The sequence below is a fragment of the Perca fluviatilis genome, chromosome 4 (genome assembly GCF_010015445.1).
Source record: "Perca fluviatilis chromosome 4, GENO_Pfluv_1.0, whole genome shotgun sequence".
Lineage (NCBI taxonomy): Eukaryota > Metazoa > Chordata > Actinopteri > Perciformes > Percidae > Perca > Perca fluviatilis.
The window spans coordinates 31,003,413-31,015,345 of NC_053115.1; the positions used below are offsets into that span (position 1 = coordinate 31,003,413).

General features: G+C 41.3%; 1 protein-coding gene across 2 annotated transcripts in view; it reads right to left on the reverse strand.

Annotated features, from left to right (window-relative positions):
• The window catches only part of LOC120557755 (glutamate receptor-interacting protein 2-like), a 69,316-nt gene that overhangs the window by 57,081 nt on the left and 302 nt on the right, over positions 1-11,933 (reverse strand). For both annotated transcript variants that reach the window (XM_039798347.1, XM_039798349.1), the window contains exons 2-4: positions 10,892-10,967; positions 1,935-2,080; positions 1,419-1,566 (exon numbers count right to left, since the gene is read on the reverse strand). In XM_039798347.1, the coding sequence (XP_039654281.1) occupies positions 1,419-1,566; positions 1,935-2,080; positions 10,892-10,967 (370 nt within the window). The remainder of the gene's footprint in view (positions 1-1,418; positions 1,567-1,934; positions 2,081-10,891; positions 10,968-11,933) is intronic.

Consider the following 11,933-nt stretch of genomic DNA (forward strand, 5'->3'; position numbering starts at 1 on the left):
ATGTACTGAATTGGGTCCAGTAGAGAGGGCAACGTGCCGGAACTGTGCCATCCCGGTCAAATACAGGTCCTCGCCACTTCTGGGGGAAACCGTCTGTTTCCAGAGGGAAATGTCAGACAGCTAAGTGTTTTTTTTATATATAAATATTATAAATAATCTTCAACTTTATCACTAAGGCTTGTTTGGATATAATATATAGTTCTGTTAAATCTTATTATATACGTCTGGTATATCGAAGCTGTCCCCGAGTGCCGTAATGCCTGCCGTTTTGGACGTATTATTAATTAATATATGTAGTCTATAGATCAGGGTTCCATACACTATGCAAGAACAGGCCAAAATTATAATTCAATTTGCAGCAATTCCTGAACGTCTGAGAAGTTTTTTGCTTTTTCTCCGCCAGTCATCATGATTCGGTGTAACAACTGCCAGTGTCATTCATACACTGATCAGCATTCACGAGGTGCTTTGTATTGACTATTTATGGTTAAAAATAGGCGTGTACAGGGCGGGATATGAGGCTGATCCACGTAAGCACGCTTGTGGGTAATCTCTGATTTATAAAGGGAACATTGCTTACAGGTGTGCGTACACACGGTTTTATAAATCTGACTTTTTTGTGGCATAAGCCATTTTGGGCTTTTGGGCGTACGTACACTTATAGTAAGGATCCTATGCAGTGTTATAAATGAGACCTCTGGAATCTTCCCTTTATGACATCATAAGGGGAAAGGTTACCTCCCCTTTTTCTGCTTTGCCCGCCAAAAGAATTTGGCCCGCCCATGAGGAAGAGAGACATCATGGCTTGCAAACGAGCAAAGTGGCAGTTGGTCAAGGCCACACCCCCACCCTCCACCTTGCCCCCCCCTCTTCACTTCAACACTTCAACTCAGAGCTTCTTTCATCTGAAGTTTGTCAGCCAGAGGGCACAGTTAAGAGATATTTTAGAGAGAGGGAATTATGAGGTACATCCCATGTCCCTTATTTTATAGCTCCTCGACTCCTCGGTCCTCGACTGAACCACAAGTTGTTCTGTCCCTCCTCGGTGAAGGCCGGCTCAAAGCTCTTATTTCTGCCCAGAGGACCGAGCACGGAGGAGCTATAGCCGAGGAAACGCGAGAGCAGCCTTCCAGGAAGCCGTGCAGCTGAAGGAGTTGCTAACTCCGCCCATACAGCTGACGAATTCATGTGACGCTTCAGAGGAAAGGAATTGAATTCATCCGTTTGTTAAACCTTCACATTTTAGTGTACCTTTTTGAGAAATAGCAGTTAGTTTAACAATAAATAATTTGATTTGTCTTGAACTGTTTCCGCCTTTCCCTTTGTCCCCCAGGGTTTATTTAATTGTTATCGTCCCCCACATAGCGCATGGTCAAACTGCAAGAGTGCATGTATGCAAACATATAGAGTGTGTGTACCTGTCCACCACGCTGCCAGGTTTAACCCGGTCGATGACAATGACCTGCTTGTTTCGATGATTGGCCGATGTCAGCGTGATACCCAGCGTTGCTCCGGGCGCCTTGGCGATTTCCACTAAAAGCGGGCCGGAGGCGTTTGTCACGGTGTCTGATTGGGGGAAAAGCAATTATTTTCATTTTCAATCATTTTGCTCGTTACTGTGATCAGATGCTCCGGTGATATGAAAGAACAACAGTGGCACAGTGTACACATGCCCTTTAAAGCGACAACTACGAGTTGTGATGGTTCTTTGCAATGCATTGTGGGTGAGTTAAATTTCAGTTTCACATTGAAAGAAAAGGCAACACTTAGCCTGAGGTGGCAGAAAACGCCAACACATCCACAAAACACATCCAATTTTAAATTTCACTGCCATTTTAGTAAAGTGTATTATGCCCCAAGCTTTAATACTTGTGATGTGTGTGTGTGTGTGTGTGTGTGTGTGTGTGTGTGTGTGTGTAAGTGTGGTCTCTCACCCATGATGGTGACGTCATACTCTATCTGGAACAGGGCTTCCTGGCCACACTGAGCCAACACACTGAGCGCGTCGCTGTGGTTGGTGTTGTGCAGCGGCACGCCATCCACACTAAGGAGACGGTCCCCGGGACGCAGTGTCCCCTCTCTGAACACACCACCCCCACACACACACACACACACACACACACACACACACACACAGAGATGACATCAGATGATAGTGATTGTAGAAGAGATTTGAAAATACAATAATTCAGAAACACAGCCAAAAAAAATAATTAAATTAAAATTGACCACCTCAGAGGGAACAATCAAACTCCGTCTGTCAAGAGTCTAATGCTTTGTATTTCTTCTGCTTCTTCTGTTTTGTTCTCCAATCCTTACTTCCAAAAATCTTTTTCCTTTTAACATCTCTCTTATTTCTTACTTCCTGGCTGTCCAACTTGGTCCAAGCTTCTTTCTACTCCAACTTCCACTAGTGTCCATCTTTCTGATCTCATCCTCCTCTTTTCTCTCCTCTCATCAGTCTGAGACTTACGGTATTATTTCTCCTCGAGTTCAAATGGAGGACAAACCCAGTGGAAGCAGCGCTAAGATGATACTGCTCTGCTTCACAGTATTCAAAATATCAAGATTGAACATTTTGGCTTAATTTAAACTATGGTAATTTCAAAAATATTCCCTGCATGGTTGACAAAAACCCATTATCAAATAATGGGTATGCAGCTTTTTGATTTTTTTTCATGCAAAGTGCTGCATTAAAGAGCTGAAAGATGCTTTATGCATGAAGCCAGAGTGTGAGTAATACCGAGCTGTCATCATACCAGCCAGAAGTTGTAAAGTATGATGCCGAGAGCCCTGAAGCTTTTAAACAACATGATGCATACTAGGCTGAGACCAAAAGGCTTCGTTAAGGCTGGAATGAGGTTATATGAAAGACGCATCTTAGAAAGAAAGATTCAATAGAAATATAAAAGAAATATAAGAGTCAAATAAAAGTTTTAGGGCTGTCAAAATCAAAGCGATAGTGAGCTGATGCAAATTCCTTTTAACCCTCCTGTTGTCCTCGGGTCAAATTTGACCCGTTTTCAAAACGTTTCTATATCAGAAATGTGGGTTTCTTTCAACCAAATTGTCAAAAGAAAAAATGATTGATGGTTCCATACAACACTCTTCACAACTCAGTTAAATGACCAGCTCACTACTTTCATTGAATTTGGGTGTTTTAGTCAATTTTATAGCACTTGAAAAAAAAAATGATAAAAGAACGTCAGAAAAAGCGGCGAAAAAACGTAGAAAAAAGTGACTAAAACGTCAAAACATTTCCAAAACATCGGGAAAAGCGACAAAAGTGTCAAAAAAGACGACCAAAACATTGAAAAAAGTTTACATTTTTACACAGAAAAGCAAAGTTGCACATTCGACGGGAAGACAACACAAGGGTAAACCCCACTAATTTTTGTTGATGCACGTTCTGTGATTTGGGCCTCGGGCCAATAGTTTGGGTAGTTTGGGTAATCAGGAAGCGATGCAGCAGTAACATTGTGGATGGCTAGTAGTAGTCTAGATCGACGACGTTTCATTTCCGGTATTGTTCAGGTCCTGCCGGAAATTCCGCCGGATGTCTTTCATTTCGGCCGGACGTCCGTCACCTTCCTCTTTCTTTGTGTTGGCATTCTAAACTCCGGTGGATTTCTGAGGACTATGGTTAACTGCTCCTCAGATCTCTGCAGGGGAAATCCAGACAGTTAGCTAGACTATCTGTCCAATCTGAGTTTTCTGTTGCACGACTAAAACAACCTTTGGATGTACACATGTTCCACCAAAACAAGTTCCTTCCCGAGGCTATTTTGCAGCGGCATCGTGGCTCCATCCGCCCATGACGATTGTGATTGGTATAAAGAAATGTCACTAAAGCAGAGCAGGTTTTTCTCCCCTTCAGAATGCTGTGTGGACTAGCCAGACCCTCCTCCGCAGCGCTGTGGAGGAAGGTCTGGCAACGCGAGACTAGGCTAGCAGAAACAAAGCTCCTTGAGCACTAATGGATAAAGAAAAGGGTCTTTGGGATGGCAAGTTCAGTTTCAGAGCCCTTCCAGATGGTTCTCTCCACAAGACTAAAAGTTATTTCCATGTACTGTCGATGTGAACTGAGTTACCACCGGAGGACGTCCAGTCTCACTTGCTGGCCAATCACTCGGCTGATGCAGAGAACCAAAAGCAAGCATACTTGTCCGCTACCATGTTGTTAAGAGCATTAAAAACCTTGAAATTTTTTTCCCTTCAGTTCATTCAGAACAGATACAAATTGTACGATTAATTTGCGATTAATCACAAGTTAACTATGGAAAACTGGGTGATGAAGAAATAAAATATTTAAATCGATTGACAGCCACTAAAACGTTTTTAAATAAATAAAATTGTGACAAAACTGAAAGAGAAAGGCTTCCCTTTGGATCTACCTCTAACAGCAATAGAGCAGTTTTTCCCCCCAACAAAAAAGCTGCAGGCCGTACTCTTTAGCCAACCTGTTAAATCTTTTGTTACACTTAGATTCTGATGGACAAATGCCCAAATCTGATGTCTGCTGTCATCCAAGTTAAACCAGTTTTTAAGGTTCTTAAAAATATTAAAAAGGAATATCACCCTCAGCTTTTATTTCAAGAGGGAAGGGTTCATTTTAGTTTAAGTTGCTGGTTAAAGTCTTAAGGACTACACAGCCTGTTTTAAGAGCCTGCAGGCTCTCTGTCATTTGTTTTCTGTTCATATGATGATGCAGTAAAAGCATGGCTCTAACTTTCAGAGGTGGCGCTTTAATTCCCACTGGGTAATGCTTAAATGTAGGCACTCCTGGGACTGCATGGTGCTCAGGATTAAGTTTTCTCCAATTGGCATGTAAATGGGATATAAAGCAGCATGAATATCTAATTCGTTTCCCCTAGACTGACCCACATTTTGAAGATGGTTTTCTTTGGAATGGAGTTAAATGAGTTTTGGAGCAAAATAACCTAATAGTAAGCTAAAATTGAAATGCTGTGTTGTCCAAGTCTGTCACTGAGCAAGTTTACATGCACACTAATATTCCCACACTAATTTGATACGAGTCATGTTAACAGCATATTCCGTTTGGATATTCCAAATAAGGCCTTTTGCCGAATTTAGCATTTTCAGGAAAAGAAACGTGGGATATGCCGGTATTATTCTGGTTTTAAAAGAATTCTTTGGACATGTGTACAGCGCATTCGGAATGTGTCTCAATCAGGGGTTTTACCACAGTTTGAGGCAGTTTCTGGCCCGTTTCAGACTCATCCATGTTTACAGCTTGCGATCAGCTCTGTGCGTTGCTATTTGGTTATGGTATATTGGTTGTTGTACACCAACCAACTAGCCAACAGTTTGAAAGGCAGCAAGAGAGACGCATGCCCAAAAGAAAAGACCACATTTCTGGTCACTTTTAAACATTATGAAAGACTTAGATACCAACAGGTCTTGAGATATGCGCAAACATGGCACATGGCAACGGCGACCTTTTCAAGAAGGTGGTTGAAGAAATGAAAGAGGGAGGTTGCGTTCACACGGTCCAACAAGTACGCCACCAGCGGAAAACTTTGAAAAAATTGTATTTTGCACGGCTGCATGTAAACGGGAATATCAGTGGAATCTTTATTTTAATTAGCCACCTAAACAGCTTAGTTGGAATACTGTCTTTTTCGAAATAAGGGCCAAAACCGGAATAATATTTGCATGTAAACGTAGTTACTGTGTGTGAACCTGTGAAGGATGAACTAGAATTAGGCCCTGGATAATGCAAAACCAATAGTTTGGGTTGAACTGCAATCAATTTGGACAAATATATGTTGGCTCCCAATGAAACTTCAGTCCTTTCACAAGACCTAAAGATGCGTCAAATATCTCCACCAAGCGTTCACTTATTCTGCAGATACATACAACTGCTTAGTATCATGCAGTTGTTCTGCACATGTCCTGATTTATCGTTTCATGCAATTCTGTCAAAGATAGATGCCACTAGAATAAAAATAGCATTCCCCAGTTCTAAAGTCTAGCATCAACTGAAGCTGCTGAGTGATCAGAAAAGGATTTTTTTTTTTTATATCTTCCTATTGTATATTTGCTGGAGTGTCATTGTAGAAACAGCTAAGTAAAGTATGCGGTCCAAAATGGGACTTTCTAAGCAGTGACATTTACGTAATGGCAATACAGATGGATGACAATCAAAGGAAAAAAAGCAAAGTGTCTTGGAGCAAGGTGTCGTTCTACCACAAGCCTCCAGAACAGCTCGAGTGCTCAGATTATCCAAGTCTGTTGAACTTTTCTGAAGGGGATAAGCATTCTGCAGAAATACCCTCCCATATATTTTTTTAAAGATGGTGGGGAGCAGCCAGCTCTAAACTCTCCCATGTGTGTTCAGTTTGCCTGAGATCTGGTTACTGTGAAGATCATACAGTAGCATATCATTCACATCATTTTCATACTTCTTTTGTGTCTGCATTTGATCCGTTTTCCTTTCATCACACTTTCCATTGAATTTGTCATTTGTATGCGTTTTATTCTGTTGGGTGAAGTTAATTCTTGAGGTGGTTTATATAAAAGAAATATTTGCCTCCAGTGGGGTGCTAAGCAGTCACTGCTATGGGACTTTGTAACAGCATTTCTTCAAAACACCTAACAATTCAACTGCATCATACAAGTTGTATCAAAGGTAGATGAGATTAAATTGACAAAGCAATTACATACTCCGAATGTTACTGTTATCGATCATTTCATGATCTCAACGGGTTTTACGCAGCAGTACAAATGCAGAAGTACAAATGCAGAAGTACAAATGTTTGCCACACATCCAAAGTTATGATTTTAAGAAGACTTATGTTGAAGGTTGGGGTTAAATGACTCTTGGAGAAGGTATTGGAGCATATTTTTGCTTCAGTAACATTTTGCTCGTGGTCCTGCTTGTTTAATATAGAAACACCACCTAATTTACCCCCAATTTCCACCGGTTGCAGAATATCTGCGGATCCGCTCTGGAACGGCGACGGAGTCATTAGGTTTCCATTAAAGTCAAAGTGTGTATTTTCCCTAACTGCGGAACGGCTGCGTTCCGACTGCGTCCCAGCTCCGGCGATCCGCAGCCCTCCGGAGCAGATACGCAGAGCTTCTATTTTTGCCGGACGCCGGAGAGCTCCGCAGCGATTCAACACAAAAATTAAATACACCGTGCTCACGGCAGATCATATTTCCCTGCACTACACCTTGAAAACACAGCACGGAGTTGATTCCCCTCTACTCCTCTGGATTGAAACAAACTGTTGTTGGTTTTGTGGTTCTATTCTATGTGAATTCGCGAGATCTCGTGGGTCCTCGTGACTTCAGCTGTCAAGTCACGGCCGCAGCCGTTACGCAACAAATCCAGACCTGGTGGGTATTGGACGGACGGCGGAGCACGGAGCCGACACGCAGCGGAGCCGGTCCGCAGACGTTCTGCATTCGGTGGAAATCCCCAGTTAGTCTACATGAGCCACAACGTTGTACACATATTTATGTACAATAGTTCAGGTGCAAATTTATATACAGTAAATATGTCGATCAGCCTCAGGAGAACCCGGACAACCATCAAAATTTATCAAATTACTGACAATCTCGTGACAGAAACTTTATTTGTGATGGCAACACTAGAACAGTGACAGCTGCTTTTACAAACACATTTCAAGTTATGACATGATGCAGTTATTCCTTTTCATACCACATTATTTATTGCATTTATGTCACAGATTTTTTATTTGACTGCAGACATTTTAGCTAACACTCTGCTAAAGAAACAAAGATGTACCTTGTTTTTTGTCACAGGTTCATGGCCTCCCATACCCCTCAAACAGGAAGTGGAAGAGACCAACTATCTATGTTCATTAGGGGGGCCACCTGGAATCTTTTTTTTTTAATTGCCGACAAAAAAAATTTTTTTTTTAAATTTCTGTTAAATATTAATTGTGTTGTAGAGTTTACTTATTTCTCACTTTGTTTCTGTGTAGGAGAGGTTGTGTGACTAAATTATAAATTAAATTTAAGTAAATTATGCTCATTATTATTATGCCATTTATTTTAAAATAGACGATAAAGCAGGGGATGATTTAAATCTACAATATACTACACGCTGACCTGTCAAACACGACAGAGGCTTAACAATGCTAACCATGGTGCAGTCTACACTAAATTAGCCGGAAACTTGTTTTTGGGTGTTGTCCATGTTTTCATCTTAAACTTTGCGTTCTGCCAACCAAGCTAGCTAGCAACCACAAGCATTAGCTGGTAACTTAAGAGAAAGTTTGCCTATTTTTTCGTAGCTTATGGGCAAACATTTTCTTTACTCCGCAATGAATGGGCTTTAAGGTATATATAGGTAATAATAAGGTAATATATGTGTGTACCTTAGCAAAAATGATTCAGTAGTAAGTAAGTAAAAACAACTACTTTATTGTATGTTAGCCCCAATTCAGCAACATACTCACACCTGAAAATTAACCAAAAAAAAATTTTTAAAGGTCCCATGGCATGTAAATTTCACTTAATGAGGTTATTTAACATTAATATGAGTTCCCCCAGCCTGCCTATGGTCCCCCAGTGGCTAGAAATGGCGATAGATGTAAACCGAGCCCTGGGTATCCTGCTCTGCCTTTGAGAAAATGAAAGCTCAGATGGGCGGATCTGGAATCTTCTCCTTATGAGGTCATAAGGAGCAAGGTTACCTCCCCTTTCTCTGCTTTGCCCGCCCAGAGAATTTGGCCCACCCATGAGAGAGAGAGACATCATGGCTTGCAAACAAACAAAGTGGCAGTTGGTCAAGGTCACACCCCCACCCTCCACCTTGCTCCCCCCTTTCTCCTCCTTAGTAGCATTTAAAGCTCCAGACACAGAAATGGCACATACTAAGTAAAACTCATTGTGGGACTGGCTCTAGTGGCTGTAATTCTGCACCAAGGCTGAATTTCGGGAAAGAGACTTCAGATACAGTATTAGGGGACTACTGAGGCCTATATAAAAGCATCCAAAAAGCAGCATGTCATGGGACCTTTAACTGGCCAGAGCAGTTAATTAGGACAAACAAATCATAAATAAGCAAACATGAAGTGGAAAGCATCGTACTGACGTATTAAAATATAATGGCATTAAATATAACAATTTGTTAGATAGTATAGCTATTGCATAGATTCTCCCAGCCCTGCTATGGAAAATGTGTGTCCACCACTTGTGTCCCAGCATTGGAGCTAAATTGATGGTATTTTGCAGGGTGTCATCTTCTGCCTGAGAAAAATGTGGTCCGAATTTCAGTCAATGTCACTCTTTTCTCTGTCTGTTCTCTGTCTGTTAAATTCACTGCAGGCTTATCTACACAAATAGAAATGTAAAAGGCATCGTTTTTGAAAATATTTAGGAATTCATGCACGAGAGATACAGAAGGTTGAATCACTGCTGCGTTACATTAGTTTAACAGTCACAAAGCTGACATTTATATGAAATTGTCATGGTTTATTACTTAAACATGAAGACTGAGACGGACACATGATGACAACTTCACAGGGATATGAGGTGATTCATGCTGCTGCAGCTATGAGTAACACACAGCTGTCAACATACCACTGACGGTTAAAGGAAATGTCACCATTATCCTTTGGCTTTATTTGCATGAAGGCACTGGCAAATCTCCCAGACTCCTGACTAGTTTGCACATGCATAACTTGCACTGTTTACATTTGCACTGTTTATTATTATTATTATTGTTGCTTTATTTTTCACATACCGCCTTTTAAAATTCTTGGATTTTCTTAGTATATTTGTAGCATATATTGTAGATTTTACATTGCTTGGCATTCTGTGGACAGCAAAGGAAGAATTTCATTGTACAGGGAAACATGTGTCCTTACTGTGCATATGAAAACAAAACTGTTAGTTTAAACTCAATAGAGTTTAGCGCTCGTCTGGCTTTTGTGTTTCGTGGTAGGTAGAGTGGTCGCCCCATAACCACAAGGTTGGTGGTTTGATCCCAGGCTCCTCCGGTCACATGTCAAAGTGACCCTGAGCAAGAAACTGAACCCCAAGTTGCTCCCCCCGGATGCTATATGTTGTCCACTGCTCCTAATACTTAGGATGGTTTAAACTGCAGAAATAAAATGTCACTACATCGTACTGTGTGTACCTGACCACTAAGAAGAATAAAGTTTGTTTAGACATCACTCCCGAAAAACTGGCCCTTACTGCGTATGTGTACAATACGTGTGTTTGCTCGGCAATGTCTCACTACAACTGTGTGTGTGTGTTTATTTCTATTCTGGAGTATGCATGTGGCTTTGTGTGAGATTTTGTGTGAGGCTGCATGTACAGTATATTGGTAGATCCTAAATCGGATCTGCTACACTGGTCGACATAGTTAGGTTTAGGGATGGGGAGTGGGGATTGGTTAGGGTTAAGCCGCCTACACATGATAGGCGGCAAAATCGCTTTGCGCTGGCCGTTCCATTGATATCCTATGGGGAGAGCGCTGGCGCCCGACTATGCGCTGCGCTACCCCTGGTGCCGCGCACCGACCCGGATTTGCCTCTTTGCGCTGCGCTCAGAGTTCAAATTATTTCAACTTTGACCCAGTTGCCGCTGACCTTTCGAAAGCGCAACCAATGAGATAACAGCTGTCAGCTGTCGTTGCCTAGCAATGGGAAATAGCTTCCTTGCCACCCATGATGACGAATACCTGCTCTTCGCTCTGCGCCCTACCTAGCGGTGCGCACAGAGCACAAACGCTTATCATGTGTAGGCGGCTTTAGGGTAAGAATACCAGGGGGAGCCAATCAGAGGCAGAATACGGGGGGCCACGAGGCACGTCTTTTAAAGTCGACACGTCCAGCGGATCCGATCTGGCATCTTATCGGTATATGTGGGGTGCAGTCAGTGCTACCTGTCTGCAGGACCTCCCGGCCTGACGTAGGTGACCACTAGGGGGCGGGACTTGTGCCAGTCCTCGTGGATACCGCCTGCAAGAAGAGTATACTGAAGGTTAAAGCCAATCCCACTAAACGCTGGACTCATACGACTAGAAACCTTCACTCTCTTTCTTTATTTCTCTTCAGTAAAACAACTACAGAAACTCGCCTCAGATAATCTATCACAGTAAGGAGTTTATTTCTCAATTATTTATTTTTATTGACAAAAGGCATTGTACAAAGCATCAGCTAAACAACAACAGCACTTCGAGACTAATTCTTACAGACACATATTATGAATAAAAAAAAGATACAAAATGAATAAAATAAAAACACAAACAATAAAATAACAGATACATTACATAGAAATATATATAAATAAATAAAGATACAATGAGTAAACAGAGAAGTCAAGAGGATTTTGGGGAAAAGAGCTCTACAGTTTCCAAAAGTTTAATACTTTTGTTGTTGAACAAATGGAGTCACTTAAGTAAAGAATTCAGATCTTTGAGAAAAGGTCAAAAATTAGGAAGTGAATTAGAAAAGTTCTGTTTGTGAATATATACGATTTGACGTATAGAATAATGAAATTGATTCAATTTTGAAGAACGCTATTTTCTAGATTATACAGTAAGTCATTTATTCCTTTTGTATGTTGGTCAAAATGATGTCACTGTATCCATTGTACTGTAACACTGTTTTCAACTGCATGGGATTGTTCTGAAAACTCTCCTTTAAGAAAACCCTGACATCTGAGGCCAGTTAGTCAGATTCAATCAGTGCGTTCAATTTCAGATGACCAACGATGAACCATCTTAACCATGAAGGTGATCTTTTCCTAACGTTAACTGCTTCAATTTTATATTTTATGTTTCCTAAAATAATGGGAGACAGGAGACTTTGGTCAATCACAGGTCATTTTAGAGATAGAGAGCGTTTCTATTGGCTGCTCTACACATGCAGACAGAGAGGGGAGAGCTGCAGGAAGAGGTCTCACTCTAATTTGTTTGCTTTGCA